Raw genomic sequence first — 23,987 nt, forward strand, 5'->3', positions numbered from 1 at the left:
TGCGGAACGCCCACGTGCAGGAGGTACAGTGAGTGATAAGATTTCAGGCCTTCCATTTAGTGAAGACTGTGAAAACAAAACCGGGAATGATAATCTCATAAAGGAAATAATAAGTTGCATAATGAAGAATCAGTGGATTGTCGAAAATTGAAGCCACCTTCAAATATTAAATGGACCATATGAACTAAAGGAAATTCAGGATGAAATGAAAGCATAATATACTTCATTTTCATGTCTATGTGTAAATGGAAAATTAAATAAAATAACAATTTTTTTCATTTTATTTTGTTATTTTTAAAGTTGGATCATTTTAAGAATTTAATATATAAATTATTATTTTTATATTTATTATAAATTTTATTTAAAAAATATATTTTTTTTTCAATTGAAAATAAAAATGAGAGTTAATATAATAATATTTCTAGATTTGTAACTATCATAACAATATTTTTTATTTTTATGTTACTAAGATAGAATTGAATTTAAGTAGTGAAAATAATAATTATTCAGTTCAATCATCAAGGTAATCCCAATTAATTACATTTATTTATTTATAAAAGATATTCATCTTTTTATTTTTATTTTGTTTACTTAAAAATTAATTATTTCTATTTTGTTTGAGAAGTCTTAAGCAATATGAATATGCAGCGTGAGTGGGCATAATGGTTAAAAGCATGTGTTTCCTCCTAAGAGTTCACAGGTTCAAAACCAAAAGGGGGTAGAGTATGTATGTCTTCGTTGACTTAACAGTGAAATTGTTATGCGAAGGTGGGTCCCTTGTCCCACAAACAAAGGGGTCTCGTACACCAATTTGGTGACAAGGGGGTCTGATACACCAATTTTTAGCAGTGAAATCGTTGTGCGGAGGTGGGTCCCTTGTCTCACAAACAAGGGGGTCTCATACACCAATTTTTAGCATCCAAATCGTTGTCCGGAGGTGGGTCTCTTGTCCCACAAACAAGGGCGTCTCATACACCAATTTGGTGACAAGGGAGTCTCATACATGGGTCCCTTGTCCCATAAACAAGGGGGTCTCATACACCAATTTGGTGACAAGGGAGTCTTATACACCAATTTTTAGGAGTCAAATCGTTGTGCGGAGGTGGGCCCTTTGTCCCACAAACAAGGGGGTCTCATACACCAATTTGGTGACAAGGGAGTCTCATATGCCAATTTGGTGTCTGGGTTGGCCGTGACCTTAAAAATGGATAATAATAATAATAATTTTGTTTCATCACACTCGCTCTATTTAATCCGATGTCATGCTCTGATTCTCCATCTTCACTTGACGATGAACAACATTGGATGATGAGATGATGAACCACATTGAATGATGAACCGCACTGGATGGTTCATGCGTCTTCAAATAAGGAATTATGATGTGATTATTATCGGAATGGTCCATTATCCCACAAACAAGGGGTCTCATACACCAATTTGGTGTTTGGATTGGTCGTGACCTTAAAAATGGATAATAATAATAATAATTTTGTTTCGTCACTCTCTATATTTAATCTGATGTCATGATCTTATTCTCCATCTGCTCTTGATGATGAACCACACTAGATGATGAGACAATGAACCACACTAGATGATGAGACAATGAACCACACTGAACGATGAACCGCACTGGATGGTTTATTTGTCTTCAAATAAGGAATTATGATGTGATTATCACTAGAAAGGTCCCTTAAAAATCGTAGACTTAACAATCAAATCGTTCTGCGGAGGTGGGTCCCTTGTCCCACAAACAAGGGGGTCTCATACACCAATTTGGTGACAAGGGGGTCGCATACGCCAATTTTTAGGAGTCAAATCGTTGTGCAGAGGTGGGTCCCTTGTCCCACAAACAAGGGGGTCTCATACACCAATTTGGTGACAAGGGAGTCTCATACACCAATTTGGTGTCTGGCTTGGTCGTGACCTTAAAAATGGATAATAATAATAATAATTTTGTTTCATCACACTCTCTCTATTTAATCCGATGTCACGATCTAATTCTCCATCTTCACTTGACGATGAACAACATTGGATGATGAGATGATGAACCACACTGAATGATGAACCGCATTGGATGGTTCATGCGTCTTCAAATAAGGAATTTTGATGTGATCATCATCAGAAGGGTCCCTTGTCCCACAAACAAGGGGGTCTCATACACCAATTTGGTCTCTGGCTTGGCCGTGACCTTAAAAATGGATAGTAATAATAATAATCATTTTGTTTCATCACACTCTCTATTTAATCCGATGTCATGCTCTGATTCTCCATCTTCACTTGACGATGAACACTGTATGATGAGATGATGAACCACACTGAATGATGAACCGCATTGGATGGTTAATGTGTCTTCAAATAAGGAATTCTGATGTGATTATCATCAGAAAGGTCCTTTGTCCCACAAACAAGGGGGTCTCATACACCAATTTGGTGTTTGGCTTGGTCGTGACCTTAAAAATAGATGATAATAGAAATAATTTGGTTTCATCACTCTCTCTATTTAATCCGATGTCATGATCTCATTCTCCATCTTCTCTTGACGATGAACCACACTAGATGATCTTCTCTTGACAATGAACCACACTAGATGATGAGACGATGAACCACGCTAAATGATGAACCACACTGGATGGTTTATGTGTCTTCAAATAAGGAATTATGATGTGATTATCACCAAAAAGGTCCCTTAAAAATGGATAATCATAATAATAATTTTGTTTCATCACACTCTCTATATTTAATCTAATGCAATGCCCTGATTCTTCATCTTCTCTTAACAATGAACCCTACTAGATGATTTATGTGTCTTCAAATAAGAAATTCTGATGTGATTATCACCAGAAATTTTCTCAGAAATAATTATATTATTAAGATTTTTTAATTTTATTATAAATTTTGTAAGGTTAAGAATTTATACCATTAATTTTATTTATTTTTTATTTTTTAGTTATAGTTAATTATTATATTAAATCGAACGTTTAAATTTTATAAGTCCATTTCCATTTGTATTCGATTAGCATTTACCTTATGTTAAATTGAATATTTATATAATAAATTTATATAATAACTTTAAAATATATTTTGTTTATAATTTTTTTTCCATTGAATCGATGGACTCGTTTATCTTTTATATTCATCATTTTTCTATATTTTTTTATTGAAGAAAATTAAAAGTAATATATAAAACATTTTAAAATAGCATTGTTTCCAATATATATATTCTTATTTTTTTCACTATGTTTATGATTTGATTTTTTGGTCTAGATATGGCTCGCAAAAAATCATTTATAAATAAAAGTTAGAAATAAAAAATTTAAAATTTAAAAAATTTAAAATTTAAAATATATAGCATTTTCAATTCAAAGATATTTCTTTATTCTCTAAACTAAAAAAAAAATTGTCGTCAAACTTTTGAAGCCGAACTTGTGAAAGGTTTTACGATATTGCTTAATATCTAATTAATCATTCATGTAAAAGGTTCTGGGTATTATAAAATGAAACAGTTCCTCTTTAATTTTCTAATATCTTACGAGATTTCTTAATACCTAATTAATCAAACACCTCTTCTTTAATTTTAATATTATAAAATGAAGAAAAAAAAATTAAAGTAAAGTTAAACATTAAAACTAAAATTGAAATATGAGACATTCTTATTTAAAAAAAAAAACAGTTTTAAGGTTATTACACCCACTAAAACTAAAGCATACCATGATTAGGTTAGACCTGTTTATAAATCATAAACCATGATGAGACTGCATCAATAAATTGCATGCATACTAAGAGTATGCTCTTAGAAATATTTTCAATGCAATAAGAGAGAAGAATTGAGTGACTTACATGATTTTTAAATCAGATTTCATGGTAATGAATAAGCAGCATCAATACTACAACACAAAGAAAAGGAAAGGTAAGGCCTTCTGGATAATGTCACTCTTGGGAGGGTGACTTGTATGATTTTTAACTCAGGTTTCATGATAATGGATAAGCAGCATCAATACTACAGCACAAAGAAAAGGAAAGGCAATGCCTTCTGGATAATGTCACTCTGGGGAGGTCTGCATATAGCAGGCCTGCAACCAAAAGGAAAAGGGAAAGCCAAGGCATTCAAATGATGTCACTTGGGGAAGGCGAGACCCTATAGAGGTTGGAATATATGTTTGGTACCATAAAGGAAAATTTGAGCCAATTGTCATTGGAATAGTTATGATTCGAGCCAAGTGCCATTGGACTAGTCATGATTCCCAGAGAAAGCATGGCACTTTAGAATGTGTTTGTACAAATTGATTCTCAAGAATGTTGCATGTAAACCTTGTATCGTTTGATTCGCCCACAATTGGCTCCACTATCATTATTGGATCCCTCACTTATTCTTTCTCTATCATCATTGGATCTCTCACTCATTCGCTTTAAAGATGTGTACTTATCCATTTATCTATCACTCACTCATTGCCTCTGAAAGTTCTGAATTGCTTCAGATACAAAATAAGCACATCTTTCAATCCTAGATTTGTTGGACTGCATAGAAAAGTTCATCAAATTCTTTCCCAACGGTTGGTGATGAATCAACCAATGTCACCCAATTTCCAAAACTTTGAGCTGTCCAACTTTTGTAATGATATACTGTAAACAATATTCAAATTTAGCTGAAGATACATCCTCTATATAAATAAACAAGAGACTTATCAATTTGGAGAGTGCTTATGATTGTGCGTCCATTGGCCTGTTATTTTTAAATGGCAATAAGTCCAGTGAGCTCAGTTCAAAGTCATTAGAATCTGTTTTCATTTGGGTATAGCAACTATTAATTTGTCTTGCAGCAGGCTGAGTGGCTAAGGATTGCCTCAGCCAATCAGACACCTCCTTGAAGATCAGGACTCCAGGAAAATGAATATTGCATAACAGTGAATCCATTATATGTGATCAACAATTATCTCAATGAATATTGCACAGCACTAGATTTATAATTTATTATCAACAATGCCCAACAGCTCATTAGGTTGATTTCAATGAATATTGCACAGCACTGGATTTGTGATTTGAGCTCATTAGGTTGGCATGACTAGGAAACCCACAGAAACAAACATGCCCCAGTGTTTTACATACATAGACACTTTAACTTCTGATACATACACACAGATGAGCAGAGATACACCCACCCTAATGTGACTTGTTTTAGAGCAGATAATCTTCAATATGGGTTTTTCTCACCGGTGGAGACATACAAAAACAGATGGGCCTCCAAAGCCACCGTGATAAAATTGATTGTTCTCCATCAACATCACAACTAAATATTGAATGTATGGTCAAAAAAATAAATTTGATTCAGTGGTTTCAGGGTGATTTGTTACAAAACTATCATGTCTACACGTTAATTTTATCTGATATTATAGGCCCAAAAGCACATTTGAAGAGAAGAAAGAATAAGGGATAACAGCAATAATTTCATATCTTAACAGCCAAACAACATTATATATTATCCAATTATAAATCTTGTACATAATTGTTTGTGGGCGGTAAGTTCCTTTCATCGCCCCAATACAAAGACATGTGTTCCCAGTTCATCCATGATAATGTATAGTATAAAGAATGCATTACTCACTACTACCTAGAAGTACTAGACAACAAGCTGATATTTTCTATGGATTAGGCTCAATCAGGGAGACACACTAAGCTCTTCTTCTTCTAGAGGAGATGACAAAGCCTCACAATCAATCAGTCACCTGGAAGGCTCTAAAGCACCAAGAAAACCCAACTGACTGACTGATATGATGCATCCATTACTCAATAAATCATCTCCTGCTCCACAAGGAAAATGTCATCCTCATCAAAACTTATAATATTCTACAGACTAACTAGCAAGTTGGAAAATAAACAATCCACCGTATCCAAGGATTGTTTCCATGGACAATTTATGAGCTGAAAAGTAATCAGGTAGAACAGCATTGCTAAGCAATTACTCTGGACACTTAAACTCAATGTGCAGGATTGTCACTTTGAACAATGATGCAGGATTGACACGCCGAACAATTTATGAGTTGCAAGTAATCAGGTAAAACAGCAATGCTTAGCAATTACTCCAGACCCTTCACTCAGTGACAACAAAGACTAGTACAAAATTGTGCAGGGCCTCTCATCTTAAATTTCTCCCTAAATGTTGAGATTCATCCAAGACATGGCTTCAGCATCAAGATCAAAATTTAGGTTGGACATGGCATTATCTCCATCCAGTAGATCAAGGGAGTCTGGCAAGGAGACTAAATCTTTTGGATCACTGTCGCCCATGTCAAAAACTTGTCCAAACTCCTCCAGGAAATATGATTCGGGGTAGGTTAATTCAAGCTCATTGCAGCAATGTTCACTGATAGGAGGTATGAGGAAATCCACGAGAGCATTGCCATCATTTTCTGTATTAAGCTGTTCAATGAGATCAAGTGTGTCATCCAATAAGAGATTGGAATTATCCAATTTAGGCAAAAACTCGTTATGAGAACCTTGATGGGCATTATCCTCCAAACAATCTGCTAGGAAATCGGAGGAGATACTGCAGGATGTACTGTGCTCAATCATGAGAGAACAGCTTGCATCTTCAGAACCAACATCATCAATCAATGAATAAGATGTAGACACAGTCGCGGCCGGAGCAGGCGAAGAAACCGGAATCCAATCTTCATCTGAACCTTCCTCAGACCCCTCTTCAGATATACAAGATAAAGAAGCAGAAGATGATGTCATATTGCTTTCTACTGTAATTGGTTTCAACTTGGCATTTGCAGAAGACCTCGTCATCACTGAATGGGCTGCAACCCACTGTCTATCATAGATTTGCTTCTTAGCTGCCCTTGGAGGATTCCTCTCAGAAATACATGAAGTACATGAACTAGAGAAGTTAGTGGGAGCAGAGGGGCCGTTAATTTTCCTAGCTGCTTTATCATAAGCTTGAGCAGCCTCTTCTGCAGTGTCGTAAGTACCTAGCCACAGTCTAACCCCTTTTGAAGGATCTCTTATCTCAGCAGCCCACTTACCCCATCTCCTCTGCCTAACTCCTTTGTATTTAGAGGTCTTATCTGCAAAAGACCTCAGTGCTGGGCTAGACTTGGAAACTCTCCCTGTTTTGACTCTCTCAAAAGCCTTCAACATCGTTCTCTGCTTCCTGGAGACTTTTTTCCCTTTGCTCTTCTTCTTGGGTTTCTTCTCACGAGCGTCATAAAATTCTTGCCATACATCTTTAGACTCTTCTTCAATCTGACTGAAGGGCAGGCTGGAGCAAATAGGCAGTTGATATTCATCTTCAGAATCAGAGACAGAGGGAGAACAGTCAGCTGGAATGTAAATCTCCCTAACCACTCTCTTCGGTTCGAGTCTCACTGCCTCCTCATCGCTTGACGAATCTGTGGCATCTGGGTCCGTGCAGATTACTCGGACTGTCCTTGTCAAGGTGGCCAAATGGTGCTGAACTCTTTCATTATCTGGATCATATTGTTTATTAACCTTATTCTGCCCTCTCGCCTTTTTGGATGTCTTGAGAGCTGTACTAGTACAAAGAGACTCTGGAAAGATCTGAGGTCCAGGCATCTTCTCTTGTGATCTGAACTCTACAAATCAAAATCTTGCTATTTGAGTATATAAATGCCAAAGATAAGGATCTCTGATTTCAACTTGCCAAGGTCTCCAGGTCGCCTTCTGCATAGTTTAGACCAGCTACTACATACAACAAAGGAGACAGCAGAGACTATTAGACACAGATCTCAGAAACTCTGTCCTATCCAATAAACTGAAACAGAGTGTCATGAGTCACAGTGACAGCAAGAGCACACAGTTCGGCAAAACTATAGAAATCAATTTTAGAATACATAATGCAGAGAATAAAACAAAAAAAAGACTGCAAACAAAATATCAAAACGCTTTAGGAAAAACCCTTTATAAACCCTACAGCGTTGAATATCTTCACACTGAAACCCGGCCTCAAGTATTCACAGACCAATTAAAGCCCCCATAAATCTTAACAAACCCACAAGCACTTTCTCCAAGAAAGCACCCATCTCACAAACCTATCTCAGATCTTGACCAAACCAAGAATACCCACCTTCCATCTGGAATTAACCTTTAACAGACCCACAAAACCCGACCTCCAACCCAAAAATCCCAATCCCGTGGCCCAATGAAATAGTTAGCATAAGCCTTGACATATGAAATGACAACACCCTTAAGCCCTGAATCTTGGCAATAGCAGACCGAGGGAAATGAAAGTGCAGTTTCAGGATAGGGAACCAAGCCCTCCCCAAAACTAGAACTTTCATGGTCAATACAGCAAGAAAGAAGCAACCCAATGCAAAAACACAAACGAAACCCTCGTATACCTAAAAGTACAACCATGTTCATCTCTGAACTCGCCCATAGCATACACAAACGCTATAAAACAATGGAAAAGAGGACACACTGACCTACTGAAAGTATATGTAAGACTTACTAGATGGTTAGTAAATTTGAGGGCGGTTGAGCCCCAAAATAGCAGTATTGAGTAGCAGAACTGACTGTGATGAAGAAACCTTGACCCGAAATTGCAGAAAGGCCACAGTACCAGCGCCGAAAGAGGAGTGTTAGGGAGATGAACAGCCAGAGCTTTTGAGCTCTAACGAAAAAATCACGAGAGGATGAAGAGGAGGAGGAAGTTGTACTCGACATAAATTCAATGCAGCAAATACGACAACCACCACTCGGAGATCCTCCACACAACCAGAAGTGGCAAAAATCTTGGAACGAAGGCAGAGGGACAGATCCGGCCCTCTTACCCCTTTTCTTTCGGAGCCAACAGACGGAGCCAACAGACAAAAGTACTAGCAGAAATTGAAGGGCTGGGAACCTTCTGCAACCAGTTTAGAGGATGACAAAAGGATAATGAATCTCATCCAAACAACAGCCCTACAAAGGTAGATAAATTTTCCTCGTCCCCTTCTGCCCTGGCGGGGAATTGAAAGGGAAAATCAGAGCAAATGGTCTAGCCTGGATCCGTTAACAACCAAATGGGTCACGAAGGTATATTGGGTTTGACGCATGGATTCTCAGACCCGGGAATGAGCCCTCAGAGCTCCATTGAATGAAAATGAAAACAACAAATGAGCAAGTGAGCGAGGGCAGTGGTGGAGTGGTTGATTAAAAGAGAGAAAAAGGTGAAGGGCAGGGAGACTTACCGGGTCAATCTTGGCTCATTTTTTATTATTATTAAAATAGAAAACACAGGTTAGTTGGGGCAAAGGGGGTACATGTATATGATTGATTAATGGTGGCACCGACATATGCCATGCGATTGGATATGGGCATGCCATGGGCTCACGATGGGCCATGGACATTACCATTACCATGACCATCCCCATGCCCATATGGATCATCACATGACATGGGGAACTTCATAAGCCTATGTTTCATGCTTTTTGATACTCTGTTTTCTCACGGTACCTTGTATGGAGGCCACTTTCTCATTTTTAATAATTAAACAAAATTAGACCACCACACCACATTTACTTAGGTGCTTGACTTCGGTCGCCTTGGAAAAACAACACAAGTTCTTGAATTTTTCAAATGGATTAGGGAAAGTGTGTTTTTCTTGGAATTTTCAAATGTCAAGTTTAAATACCTGAAGAGTGCAGAGTAGTTGTAATGAAAATTAGCGCCACTGAGATTTTGTCACAGCTTTTGAAGGATAAGATTAAATGGGTGGTTGTTTAATTATCGTGCAGTGTAATTAGTTTAATTAATAGATGGAAATTTGCAAAAGAATAAATAGGATTATGATGAAATTTGAGGAATATTTTGGAAATTTGGGTATAGTTGTTATGTTTCAGAATTTTAGTTGTTTTAGGAATTTTGAATTTTTCAGGGTGTTAAATTTATTTTCATCATTAAAATATTATTCAAACACTCTCGTGTTATGATCAAAAAGTTGCCATCTAAGCATAATCTTTGCTTTTCTACAACCATTTTTTTCAAGGCATTTTTCCTGCTCAATTTTAATCAAAATCTAGTAAAGATTTTTAAAGACTTAATTTTAAGTTAGAGAAAGATTTCGGCCAAAATCACATGGAATCTTATTTGTCGATGCGTTTCGAACCAACTAGTGTGGTTCATCGTCAGGACAAGTTGAAGAAACAGATCTAGCTCATCATGCTAAATAGTCTAAGCGGAGCCTCCAACAGCTATCATCTCTAAAGGCTAGTTTGACTTAAGGACAGGGGTCAAAATTATTATAATATTTTAATTCGTAAAAAAAATAAAAAAAAAATAAAGGTAAATGGTACGAGACCTAATAATTAAAAACTATAAGTTAATTAATAATTGGTCAAATAAATGACCTTGAAAGGCCTAAAAATATAAAAAAAAATATATATATATATATATATATATTATTTAAAAGTATTAAGAATAAAAGGTAATAAAGAGAATCAAAGTTAATAATTAAAATTATAATTTAATTAATAAATAAAAGGAAAATTAGTTAATCAAATGACCTAATGGATGAATAAAAAATTATATTCGACATGAGACCTAGTAAATAAATTTTTTTATAAATTAATTAATAATTTAAAAAGGAAATTGGTTAAATGAAGAAAATATAATCTTATTTAAAAGGTAATAAAAGGTAATAAAGGGAATCAAGGTTTATAAGTTAGTTAATAATTCAAAAGGAAATTAGTAAATTAAGTTTAAGTTGTTTAATTTATAGAATTCAAGCACCCAATTATTTTTCAAGGTATTGAATCTATTTATGCATTTTAAACAACAAAAAATCACAATCTTCTTTAAAATTGTATTGTGGGCTTCTCTTGAAAAGATTTTGTCTATTTAACTATTATATGTTTTTAAGTTTTTGTTAGAATTTGGAAAAAAAAAAATAGTCAAATTATTATATTTTGTTATTTAAAAAGTGCTTTTGATTACATATATGAATTATATGTTTTGAAGTTTTTGTTAGAATTTGGGAAAAAAAAATTAGTAAAATTATTAGTTTTTGTTATTTAAAAAGTGCCTTTGATTATATATATGAATTCAACTGTTTAAAAAAAAATTGACGCTCTGGAATTGTGAAGAACTTATAACTCAAACTTGTGATTCAAGCAAATCTCTACCAAATTATGACAAATTTAATCGTAAAATATGCTTAAAAACTCTAAAACATATAAATATCCAAATTGTATAAATAGTTTATCTTAAATAAATACTAGCCTAGATCCATCTTTACTCTGGTTTTACTAAAACTTTCAAGGGATCAAGTCTTTTTAACTCTAAAAGAAGTTTGCACCTCAAACGATTTCATCCCTCAAAAGATTTCATCCCTCTTTAATACTTGGTAAATCCAAAATTAAAATGAATCTAAATTAGTTTAGTTATTAATTATAATTATAATTGTTTTTTATTTAATTAATTTTTATTTTTATATAATTTGATAGCAAAAAAAATTTATATATAGATAGATATATAATTTGATTTCCACAAAATATTTAATAAAATAAAATATTAATCATTATCGAACATTATTCAAAAAAAACTTTGTTGTATTCCACCCTGATTAATATTCAAACTTTCTCTATTTTATAAATATCTAAATATATTTAACTCGAGATAAGTTGTTATCCACTCAAATGAAAAATAAAATTGTGAAATATATTATTACACTGCAGACATTTGTAATCGCATAAAATTGTGAAATATATCATTACGTTGCAGAAATTTCTAATCAAATTTTTATTGCACGTTTAGTGCAAGTGGTTAGAATATTGAATTAAAACTAGCATTTGCACCAGATGTTGCAAAGAAAACGCCGTAAGGCATAAAGTGCGGAAATCCATTATCCATGTAGTGTGTGCATTACTCAACAAGGTGGATCTCTTTAAATTTGTTGTAAACATTTATGTTATTGCATTGCTAATTTATTTAGAATCTACTACTACCTCCTCTTCTTGGAATATTAAATTTCTTATCACCCCATGATGACAATCCTCTAATTATTGGAATCACAATTTTTTCCACTTTAGTGGGTTTACCGTCAACCTAAAGAAACATGAATTTGAGTCACTCAACTAAAAAGAAATTGCTAAATTGTTATTTATCATGTTTTGAGTAAAAACAATTAATAACTCATATTTACAACCCTTGAAATATTTACAACCTTTTAAGTCTTGTATTTATAACTCATATTTATAACCCTTTAAAATGAAACTAACTATCTATATTTTTATTAATAATAAAAAGAATCTTCTTTATAAAACTGACACTCACATGCTACTCCTATTGAAAAGGAATCAATACTCTTTGATAAGCAAGGAAAGCATTATACTCGACCTCAGGGAACTCAGTGGGCAAAATTATCAATAACTAATTAATATTGATTTGCATCAATTTCTTTTGGTCCAACCAACAATTAAAATCCATCCCCTGCCACTACAACAATAATACACCATATATCACCTTCCCATTAAAACTGAGAATGAGCTGCAAGTAACTGTGAGAACGCGGATCCCTGATAAGCATGGAGTTAAGTTTGATCCCTGAGCTTTGCTACAATCCTCAACTATAGAAATATTGAATTTTTTAAAAAGACTCTGGCCATTTCATAAGCAGCTGAGTTGACAGCAAAGTTTGTCTGTTGCTGAGTCCCAATCATAGAGATGTCTATATAAGTTATGTCAATGTCTAAGTAGAGCTGTTGAATATGGAATGTCTGTGTAAGTCCTCATCTCTGTCCAACTTATGTCAAAGCAAGGATGCTACATAGGAAGAAAGAATTGGTTAATTGGTTGTGGATGATGGCATTTTTGCTAGAAAATGCAATATCTCCTTCATTGATTTCAAAACTCCATTGCTTCACTTGCACCTATCTTCTCAGGCTTTCATATTGATAAAAGCAATGTAGAAAATTTTGGTTGAGTTAGTTTCAAACCATAAAATCTACCCCAACTTCATCTAAAGGGCTTGTAATATAGCCTTCTTTCCCACATTTTCTTGATTATAAAATAATGTCAAATTAAAACGAGAGTTAGAAATATTTTTCAACAATAGTCACTTGCATCAGATGATTATTATCTCGCTTGGTTTTCATCCTTATGGCTTAATATGGACGGACCATTTTCTGCAAGATTAGGAAAGCCTACTGTGTCTTTGAAAGATCGATTTGATTAATGGACATAAGTTAAAAACGCAGTGATCATCCTGTAAACAAATATATATACTCTATATATATCAAAGCAGCAGACTGAAGGCACTGAATTTGCCCATTTCAGACTCATATATGATATATCTATTCAAATGTTTACATAAACCAATATTTCATCCACAGTGGCTAAGAGTAGTATATATCAAAGACTGAAGGCACTGAAATTGCCCAATTCACTCATATATCTACTCAAATTTCTACACAAACCAATATTTCATTCACAGTGGCTAAGAGTATATATCAAAGTAGCAGACTGAAGGCAATGAACTTGCCCATTTGAGACTTATATATCTATTCAAATTTTTAAACAAACCAATGTGTGATCCACAGTGGCTAAGACTATCTATCAAAGTAGCAGACTGAAGGCACTGAACATGCCCATTGCAAAATTCAGACTCATATCTATTCAAACTTTTACACAAACCAATGTTCATCCACATAGGCTAAGAATATATATCGAAGTAGCAGATTGAAGGCACTGAACTTGCCCTTTTCAGATTCATATATCTATTCAAACTTTTACATAAACCAGTCTTTCATCCACAGTGGCTCGTGATTTTCAAAATTGTTATGTATGCCATAATAAGCACTTCACGAATCAACTAGGAATTGAAGGCACTTGCACAAAGAATATAATAACAGAAAACCAACGTATTCTTGCACAATAATATTATTGATGATAACACTATGCATAAATTGCTATTGCTTTGTTGTAAGCCACAGCAGGATCTTGATCTTCCTTGGCACAGATGTTACTGTCAGATGGACTGAGATGAATTTTTGCAGCCCCATTCTTCAATCCAACTTTATTCCTTTTCAATTTTGGGGCCATGAGAATCTGATAGCAGCCAACAAGTTTCTCCTTCTCCTTCTCAACCATCTCACCACCATCTTTTTGCTTTTCTTGACCTTTGCCCTGTTCCTTGCATGCACTACTGTTGAAGTCTTGACAGCGGGATTGCTGTTCTTGGGCATCAACAACATTATTAGGTTCAATGGACAGTAATTTTCTCACAAATGAAGGCCTGGGTTCGATAGGATTCCCCATCAAATCTCTGAAACCCACAACCCCCCAGTTGCAGGGATGAATCTGTTCATTCTGTGAAGATCTACTCCATCAAGAATCATGGTGCCAAGGTTGAGAATGCCCTGTGGGTGACCAGAAGGACGACGGACCTGCAGTGCCAAGAAACTCATCCCACTGAAATCTGTGCTCCCGTAGCCCTTGAGGAGAGTGGAAAGCAAGACCCTCACAGTGCCTAGCAGGGTATCCCTGAGGCAACCCACGCAGTATATCTCCATAATCACAGCAGAGGTTTCACAGTGGAGCAAACTCTCTTCCACTCTGAATATGGCCTTGTCGTTCCAAGTAGGGTTTGCGCCCCCTGTTCTGTCAATTTGCATCGTCAGTTTTTTCTCGAAATTGATCCATACAACACAGTAGGTCTGCGTCATGCCAAAAAGATGCATCTCCTTCAGATCTTGAGCTGAGATGATGTTAAGCTCTAGCTGTGTGTAAGCTTCCCCCATGATGTAGAGTGAATTTACTGCACAAGGAAACGCAATATTCAGAGACCACCCTGATTGAAATTATAGGAGCAGAAACGCCGTGAATGAAATCTTTTGAAATCTGAACATTGTATAGAACTGACTTATAAGACAAAACACATCATAGACTCTCTAGCTCATGATGATGAAAGCAGATGGAAATCAGTGCAGAAGGCCACCCCAAATGGTCATGATCGAAGCCAAGAAGCAGAAAAACCCATTCATAGATACAACAATAATGGAACAAACAAAAAAAAATTGTACCAAATCCATTTGTTGTTTCATTTTAGAATTTTATTGCTGTGATTTCCATTTCAAAACTCCATTACTTCACCTGCACCTATAGTCTCAGGCTCTCATATTCATAAAAACAATGTACAAAATTTTGCTTGAGTTAGTTTTAGATTATAAAATCTACCCATTTCAAAACTCCATTGCTTCACTTGCACCTATCTTCTCAGAATCTCATATTGATAAAAGCAATGTAGAAAATTTTGGTTGTTAGTGTTAGACTATAAAATATACCCATTTCAAAACTCCATTGCTTCACCTGCACCTATCTTCTCAGGCTTTCATATTGATAAAAACAATGTAGAAAATTTCAGTTGAGTTAGTTTCAAACCATAAAATCTACCCCAACTTCATCTAATGGGCTTGTAATATAGCCTTCTTTCCCACATTTTCTTGATTATATAATAATGTCAAAGTAAAACGAGAGTTAGAAATATTTTTCAACAATAGTCACTTGCATTAGCTGATTATTATATCGCTTGGTTTTCATCCTTATGGCTTAATATTGACGAACCATTTTCTGCAAGATTAGGAAAGCCTTGTGAATCCTTTAGCTTCAAAGTAATTCTTTCAGATCACTTGCCTATCTATCTGGAGTCTAGACCTCTCAAACGAAGAGGCCTAAAAACATACCATTTTCATTTGAAAAGTTGCAGTTTGGCAACCCAGACATAGAAAATAAAATCCAGTATTAGTGAAATGAAGACACTCACATTACATGAACAAAAATGTGAAGTTTCAAAGTAATTCTTTCAGATCACTTGCCTATCTATCTGGAATCTAGACCTCTCAAACGAAGAGGCCTAAAAACATACCATTTTCATTTGAACAACTGCAGTTTGGCAACCCAGACATAGAAAATAAAATCCAGTATTAGTGAAATGAAGACACTCACATTACATGAACAAAAATGTGAATCCTTTCTAAGAAGCTTCATAATGTAAAGAAAAAAGCGGAACAACTAGGTTTTTGTAAACATATTCAAAAGAAACATGAACTGGAGATAGAGATGGTCAGTGTTGTAAAAGAAAAGGAATTGATATTGTGGCTTGAAAACGACAGATGCTTCCTTTATACTTTTTAAGTGCCAAGCATAAACCACCTTCCAATCTAAGGAAGGATAACAGTAAGTACAAGGAAGACCACAGATGCTTCCTTTATACTTCAATTGTCAAGCATTAACCAACATTCATAAGGTAGGTGCTTCCATAGACTCTATCTGACCATGTGACCAACCAGCCCAACTTAACAGCCATGACAGCATCAACAGATCAGTGGCCCCTTGCGGGGCCACACCAGCCCAACTTAACAGCCATGACAGCATCAGCTGATCAATGGCCCCTTGTGGGGCCACACCAGCCCACCTTTGGGCAAACCACTATGTAAGAAAATGAAAACTTGGTGGAAACTGTAGCAGCAAGCCACTTTCACCTACCCATCTTGTCTCTCATGGCTAGTCTTCAAATGAATAGAGGAAAGATTACCGAGTCATGAACTTTTAAATGAGGGCATATTATCAAAAACCTTCAATGAGACTCATGAGAATCTATAAAAGAAAAGAAGAAGTCAGACATGCCTAACTTAGTGGTTGATACAGTGCTTAACCACATTAATCACCCTCGTTCAAATACTGGAAGGCATAAAGCCCTGCGTTAGTAAAAAGTTCAGGAATGCGATTCTAGCTGCATATGTCAGGAATAGTAAATTAGAGGACGGCCAAAAGTTGTTCGACAAAATGCCTGAACGAAATGTAGTTTCATGGAATACAATGATAGCAGGATATGCTCAGATTGGACGCATGGAGGATGCACGCCAATTATTTGAGAAAATGCCCAAACGAGATGTTGTGTCATGGACTTCGGTTATTACCGGATATGCCAAGAATGGATGCTTTCAAGAGTCATTGGATCTATTTTCCTGTATGCATGAGGGGTGTGTTTACCGGAACTAATTTACATTCACCGGTGTTTTGAGTGCATGTGCCAGCCTTGAAGTCTTGCTACCAGGCAAGCAGGTCCATGCTGACAGTATTAAAATGGGTTTTCAATTTCATATTTCCGTGGGTAATGCAGCAATTAACATGTATGCCAAATTTGGAAGCATAGATAATGCACGGCAACTGTTTGATACAATGCCTGAACGAGATGTAGTTTCGTGGACTTCAGTGATCGCAGGATATGCCCAGAATGAGCATGGCAAAGATGCATTGGAATTCTTTGCCCGAATGCTTAGTATTGGTACAATGCCTAACCAGTCCAACCTAACTTGTGTCCTGGGCATATGCACGAGCCTAGCAGCCCTTGAAGATGGCAAGCAAATCCATGCTCACACTGTCAAAACTGGTTTTGTGTCAAATGTAAACGTGGGCAATGTCCTTGTTAGTATGTATGCGAAATGTGGGGAAATTGATGATGCGCGCCTGTTCTTGGAGAGGATGTGTGAAAGTAATGTGCTGTCATGGAATTCTATGATTGTGGGATATGCAGAGAATGGAAGAACAGATGAGGCACGACAGCTCTTTGATGAAATGCCTGAAAGATATGTGGAATCTTGGAATGTGATGATTGTGGGATATGCTCGGAATAAAGAAACATTTGATGCCCGGGTACTATTTGAGAAAATGCCCGAGGCAAATGTCATATCATGGACTGCTATCCTTACAGGATATGTTCAAAATGGACAAGATGAGGAAGCCCTGCAGCTTTTTTCTCGAATGGGACAATCTTGTGTGAAACCTAATAACTCCACCTGGGCAGTTGTTTTAAGTTCATGTGCTGGCCTAGCAACCCTGGAACAGGGCAAACAGGTTCATGCTCAAATAATCAAAGTGGGATTCGAGTCAGATGTTTTTGTGAGAAGTGCCATAGTTGATATGTATGCTAAATGTGGGAACCTAGATGATGCACGGCTATCATTTGATAAAATTTACAAACCTGACACGGTCTTATGGACCACAATTATATCAGCATATGCTCAGCATGGACATGGCAGGGAGGCATTACTACTCTTTGAAGAAATGCAACAAGCAGGCTTGACTCCAAATCACGTTACATTTCTTGGTGTTCTGGCTGCATGTAGTCATACAGGCCTAGTGGACAAAGGCTGGCACTATTTCTTATCCATGAGTCAGCATCATGGTATTAGACCAAGAGTGGAGCACTATGTCTGCATGGTAGATATTCTTGGTCGTTCAGGGCACTTGGATGAAGCAGAGGACCTTATCAACTCCATCCCTTATGAGCCTGATGCTATTCTGTGGAAGGCCTTGCTTGGTGCTTGCAGAGTCCATGGAAACCTTGATATAGGCAGACGTGCAGCAGAACACCTTTTTGATTTGGAACCTCAAAATGCAGCTGCCTATGTCTTGCTGTCAAATATTTATGCTGCTGCAGGCAAGTGGGATGATGTTGCAAAGGTGAGAAGAATGATGAAAGATAGGGAGATAAAGAAGAATCATGGATGTAGTTGGATTGAAATCAAGAATGTGGCGCACAAATTTATTGTAGGAGATAGATCACACCCATAGTCAGAAAGAATTTATGCAATGCTGGATCACTTGTCTAAGCGGATGAAGGAGGCAAGATATATGCCTGACACAAAATCTGTACTGCTTGATGTGGAGGAGAAGCGCAAGTAACAGAGTTTCGTTGTCACCACAGTGAGAAGTTGGACGTTGCCTTAGGGCTTGACAATACAGTTCCATGGTTGCTTACTTGTATAGTCACAAACCTTTGAATTTGTTGTGATTGCCACAACAAATTCATCGGGGGTGAAATTGTTGCTCTCGATGCATACTGATTCCATTATCTCAATTGTGGAATTTGATTTTCGGGGGATTATGATTTATCTATGATAATAATTTAAACTCCCCTCATTCATTAATTCTTCATTTATGATGTAATATTGGAGAAATGACTCAAAACTGCAAAATATTATCTGATATATAAACGGTGCCATCAACAACACAGACCTCTTTATTTTTAAATCAAGGTACAGGATTTATGTGAGAACACTTCTCAAATGGCATGTCACCTTTAGGACAACTTTTTATGCCATTCTTAGTATAAACATATTAGAAGAGCTTGATTTCTATCACATTAACAGGAAACAATGAAACAGCTGAATATCTTTGATGCCTAGGTATGTCTGCTACTTCTGACAGAAGCTCTTGTATTATTGGGTTCTTCTCTCATAGATTTTTGGATCTCTGTTAAACACCATTATTTTTCTACTCATGCACCTTAAGCCTATCTACTAATTTCTATTAACAGAAGAAAGCTTGTGGCTAAACATTTTTGAAAGTGATGAACTTGAACTTTTAAGTTTTTCTGATTTGAGTTTTGGCACATACCAGGAGAAAGTCACAGAACGCAGCATCATATTTTCTGATCTTGTGTCGAGTACTCTATGAACGGAGCTTTCCCAAAGGTAAGAGACAGACATTTTAAAGCAAGTAGGCTGACAAAACAAATATAATGTCCAACTGAATAGATATAAATGGAATTTGAATTTATGCATCACATTAGGGTAAAGTAAACTAAATTTAAAAATGGTACACTTGCAATTTTTTTTTGATGTTACAGGGAAGACAAACCTCGCTAGGATGCATCCATCAATAAGCAGCTATATTGTAGGTTGATAAGAGTTCAAAACTTCAAACTTTCAAAACAAGCTAAATTCAAAATTTTGATCAATCTTTCTGTAGGAACACGGTTGACGAACATTGTTAAGATTCACAATCCCTCATTGCTGATTGCTTTTTCTTATCCTTCTGTAGGTTATTGCTTTTTCTTATCCCTCATTGCTTATTGGAATTTATGGTCCATCGTTTGTATAATCCAGAGGAAACAAATGTGAATAGGATAGGGTTAGGGTTAATGAACAATACAGTGATCGATCCGGGCGCTAGAGAGTGCCTTCTTCTTCGAGCAACTCTACCAATAGGCCTTCATCTTAGCAAGCTTATGAGTACGAGACACTTATTTTTTCTTTAATTTCTGTTTGAAATGTCCAGAAATGTTTTTAAGTGAAACTTTATGTTCTGCGCTTTAGGGATTATAGGTTGGGCTAGTCGTTCATTGCTAATTCTCTTAGAATTAAATGTTCAGGACGAGTAACTCACATGTTGTTACTCTTCGCTAGGGTTTTAGGAGAGGTAGCTTACTTGTGCGAGGTATTGCAACTTCGTTCGATTCTAGCTGCATATGTCAGGAATAGTAAATTAGAGGACGGCCAAAAGTTGTTCGACAAAATGCCTGAACGAAATGTAGTTTCATGGAATACAATGATAGCAGGATATGCTCAGATTGGACGCATGGAGGATGCACGCCAATTATTTGAGAAAATGCCCAAACGAGATGTTGTGTCATGGACTTACCGGATATGCCAAGAATGGATGCTTTCAAGAGTCATTGGATCTCTTTTCCTGTATGCATGAGGGGTGTGTTTACCGGAACTAATTTACATTCACCGGTGTTTTGAGTGCATGTGCCAGCCTTGAAGTCTTGCTACCAGGCAAGCAGGTCCATGCTGGCAGTATTAAAATGGGTTTTCAATTTCATATTTCTGTGGGTAATGCAGCAATTAACATGTATGCCAAATTTGGAAGCATAGATAATGCACGGCAACTGTTTGATACAATGCCTGAACGAGATGTAGTTTCGTGGACTTCAGTGATCGCAGGATATGCCCAAAATGAGCATGGCAAAGATGCATTGGAATTCTTTGCCCGAATGCTTAGTATTGGTACAATGCCTAACCAGTCCAACCTAACTTGTGTCCTGGGCATATGCACGAGCCTAGCAGCCCTTGAAGATGGCAAGCAAATCCATGCTCACACTGTCAAAACTGGTTTTGTGTCAAATGTAAACGTGGGCAATGTCCTTGTTAGTATGTATGCGAAATGTGGGGAAATTGATGATGCGCGCCTGTTCTTGGAGAGGATGTGTGAAAGTAATGTGCTGTCATGGAATTCTATGATTGTGGGATATGCAGAGAATGGAAGAACAGATGAGGCACGACAGCTCTTTGATGAAATGCCTGAAAGATATGTGGAATCTTGGAATGTGATGATTGTGGGATATGCTCGGAATAAAGAAACATTTGATGCCCGGGTACTATTTGAGAAAATGCCCGAGGCAAATGTCATATCATGGACTGCTGTCCTTACAGGATATGTTCAGAATGGACAAGATGAGGAAGCCCTGCAGCTTTTTTCTCGAATGGGACAATCTTGTGTGAAACCTAATAACTCCACCTGGGCAGTTGTTTTAAGTTCATGTGCTGGCCTAGCAACCCTGGAACAGGGCAAACAGGTTCATGCTCAAATAATCAAAGTGGGATTCGAGTCAGATGTTTTTGTGAGAAGTGGCATAGTTGATATGTATGCTAAATGTGGGAACCTAGATGATGCACGGCTATCATTTGATAAAATTTACAAACCTGACACGGTCTTATGGACCACAATTATATCAGCATATGCTCAGCATGGACATGGCAGGGAGGCATTACTACTCTTTGAAGAAATGCAACAAGTAGGCTTGACTCCAAATCACGTTACATTTCTTGGTGTTCTGGCTGCATGTAGTCATACAGGCCTAGTGGACAAAGGCTGGCACTATTTCTTATCCATGAGTCAGCATCATGGTATTAGACCAAGAGTGGAGCACTATGTCTGCATGGTAGATATTCTTGGTCGTTCAGGGCACTTGGATGAAGCAGAGGACCTTATCAACTCCATCCCTTATGAGCCTGATGCTATTCTGTGGAAGGCCTTGCTTGGTGCTTGCAGAGTCCATGGAAACCTTGATATAGGCAGACGTGCAGCAGAACACCTTTTTGATTTGGAACCTCAAAATGCAGCTGCCTATGTCTTGCTGTCAAATATTTATGCTGCTGCAGGCAAGTGGGATGATGTTGCAAAGGTGAGAAGAATGATGAAAGATAGGGAGATAAAGAAGAATCCTGGATGTAGTTGGATTGAAATCAAGAATGTGGCGCACAAATTTATTGTAGGAGATAGATCACACCCATAGTCAGAAAGAATTTATGCAATGCTGGATCACTTGTCTAAGCGGATGAAGGAGGCAGGATATATGCCTGACACAAAATTTGTACTGCTTGATGTGGAGGAGAAGCGCAAGTAACAGAGTTTCGTTGTCACCACAGTGAGAAGCTGGACGTTGCCTTAGGGCTTGACAATACAGTTCCATGGTTGCTTACTTGTATAGTCACAAACCTTTGAATTTGTTGTGATTGCCACAACAAATTCATCGGGGGTGAAATTGTTGCTGTCGATGCATACTGATTCCATTATCTCAATTGTGGAATTTGATTTTCGGGGGATTATGATTTATCTATGATAATAATTTAAACTCCCCTCATTCATTAATTCTTCATTTATGATGTAATATTGGAGAAATGACTCAAAACTGCAAAATATTATCTGATATATAAACGGTGCCATCAACAACACAGACCTCTTTATTTTTAAATCAAGGTACAGGATTTATGTGAGAACACTTCTCAAATGGCATGTCACCTTTAGGACAACTTTTCATGCCATTCTTAGTATAAACATATTAGAAGAGCTTGATTTCTATCACATTAACAGGAAACAATGAAACAACTGAATATCTTTGATGCCTAGGTATGTCTGCTACTTCTGACAGAAGCTCTTGTATTATTGGGTTCTTCTCTCATAGATTTTTGGATCTCTGTTAAACACCATTATTTTTCTGCTCATGCACCTTAAGCCTATCTACTAATTTCTATTAACAGAAGAAAGCTTGTGGCTAAACATTTTTGAAAGTGATGAACTTGAACTTTTAAGTTTTTCTGATTTGAGTTTTGGCACATACCAAGAGAAAGTCACAGAACGCAGCATCATATTTTCTGATCTTGTGTCGAGTACTCTATGAACGGAGCTTTCCCAAAGGTAAGAGACAGACATTTTAAAGCAAGTAGGCTGATAAAACAAATATAATGTCCAACTGAATAGATATAAATGGAATTTGAATTTATGCATCACATTAGGGTAAAGTAAACTAAATTTAAAAATGGTACACTTGCAATTTTTTTTTTGATGTTACAGGGAAGACAAACCTCGCTAGGATGCATCCATCAATAAGCAGCTATATTGTAGGTTGATAAGAGTTCAAAACTTTAAACTTTCAAAACAAGCTAAATTCAAAATTTTGATCAATCTTTCTATAGGAACACGGTTGACGAACATTGTTAAGATTCACAATCCCTCATTGCTGCTTGCTTTTTCTTATCCTTCTGCAGGTTATTGCTTTTTCTTATCCCTCATTGCTTATTGGAATTTATGGTCCATCGTTTGTATAATCCAGAGGAAACAAATGTGAATAGGATAGGGTTAGGGTTAATGAACAATACAGTGATCGATCCGGGCGCTAGAGAGTGCCTTCTTCTTCGAGCAACTCTACCAATAGGCCTTCATCTTAGCAAGCTTATGAGTACGAGACACTTATTTTTTCTTTAATTTATGTTTGAAATGTCCAGAAATGTTTTTAAGTGAAACTTTATGTTCTGCGCTTTAGGGATTATAGGTTGGGCTAGTCGTTCATTGCTAATTCTCTTAGAATTAAATGTTCAGGACGAGTAACTCACATGTTGTTACTCTTCGCTAGGGTTTTAGGAGAGGTAGCTTACTTGTGCGAGGTATTGCAACTTCGTTTAATATTCCCATTCGCGATTTCCTTCTTTTAATATGCGAGCTCCGGTATGGTGATTCTACCCTAACTGCTCTAGCCATAACTTGGCTTTGCCTATTCCACAAAGCCTGGATAGTTTCTCCGGCACTTCTGCTGCAACGAACCGGCTGAAAATAGTGCCATAAATATATAGTTAGCCTTCTGAACGTTTAAATCGCTTTAAATTGAATGAATTCCATCGAAATCCTCTCTCAGGCATTTGCAAGTCA

General features: G+C 36.6%; 3 protein-coding genes and 1 pseudogene across 4 annotated transcripts; 2 read left to right on the forward strand and 2 right to left on the reverse strand.

Annotated features, from left to right (window-relative positions):
- Nucleotides 1–5,440: 5,440 nt before the first annotated feature.
- Nucleotides 5,441–9,200, reverse strand: LOC149179003 (uncharacterized). Of its 2 annotated transcripts, none has more exons than XM_089420487.1 (2): nucleotides 8,468–9,200; nucleotides 5,441–7,698 (listed from the first exon to the last, which is right to left on the reverse strand). In XM_089420487.1, the coding sequence occupies exon 2, from the start codon at nucleotides 7,570–7,572 to the stop codon at nucleotides 6,148–6,150; it is 1,425 nt and encodes a 474-aa protein (XP_089276613.1). In that variant the 5' UTR covers nucleotides 7,573–7,698; nucleotides 8,468–9,200; the 3' UTR covers nucleotides 5,441–6,147. The 2 variants fall into 2 exon arrangements, with proteins under 2 accessions (XP_089276613.1, XP_089276612.1); XM_089420486.1 differs by having other exon boundaries at nucleotides 5,441–7,701.
- A 5,051-nt stretch (nucleotides 9,201–14,251) lies between these two features.
- On the reverse strand, nucleotides 14,252–14,734 carry LOC149179004 (protein SRC2-like). Its single transcript, XM_089422321.1, has one exon. The coding sequence runs from the start codon at nucleotides 14,732–14,734 to the stop codon at nucleotides 14,252–14,254; it is 483 nt and encodes a 160-aa protein (XP_089278447.1).
- Nucleotides 14,735–16,778: 2,044 nt separating this feature from the next.
- On the forward strand, nucleotides 16,779–20,480 carry LOC149179005 (pentatricopeptide repeat-containing protein At2g13600-like). The gene is made up of 5 exons (XM_089422322.1): nucleotides 16,779–16,962; nucleotides 17,050–18,458; nucleotides 18,609–18,676; nucleotides 19,398–19,471; nucleotides 20,152–20,480. Exons 1-5 carry the CDS (start codon nucleotides 16,779–16,781, stop codon nucleotides 20,478–20,480), a joined length of 2,064 nt encoding a protein of 687 aa, XP_089278448.1.
- A 106-nt stretch (nucleotides 20,481–20,586) lies between these two features.
- On the forward strand, nucleotides 20,587–22,077 carry LOC149179006 (pentatricopeptide repeat-containing protein At2g13600 pseudogene; annotated as a pseudogene).
- Nucleotides 22,078–23,987: the final 1,910 nt, after the last annotated feature.

Source organism: Pinus tabuliformis, chromosome 4_1 (genome assembly GCF_031772625.1).
Source record: "Pinus tabuliformis cultivar Carrire ecotype Pingquan chromosome 4_1, CPIR1, whole genome shotgun sequence".
Taxonomy (NCBI): Eukaryota; Viridiplantae; Streptophyta; class Pinopsida; order Pinales; family Pinaceae; genus Pinus; species Pinus tabuliformis.

What these genes read in the sequence shown, in the direction of transcription:
- LOC149179004 (XM_089422321.1), bottom strand. Translation starts at nt 14,734, where the DNA reads ATGGGGGAAGCTTACACACAGCTAGAGCTTAACATCATCTCAGCTCAA.
- LOC149179005 (XM_089422322.1), top strand. Translation starts at nt 16,779, where the DNA reads ATGCCTGAACGAAATGTAGTTTCATGGAATACAATGATAGCAGGATAT. An exon ending in GTCATTGGATCTATTTTCCT is followed by an intron (nt 16,963 to 17,049) that starts GTATGCATGAGG and finishes TCTTGCTACCAG; the next exon opens with GCAAGCAGGTCCATGCTGAC. An exon ending in GATGTGGAGGAGAAGCGCAA is followed by an intron (nt 18,677 to 19,397) that starts GTAACAGAGTTT and finishes GGCACATACCAG; the next exon opens with GAGAAAGTCACAGAACGCAG.
- LOC149179003 (XM_089420487.1), bottom strand. Translation starts at nt 7,572, where the DNA reads ATGCCTGGACCTCAGATCTTTCCAGAGTCTCTTTGTACTAGTACAGCT.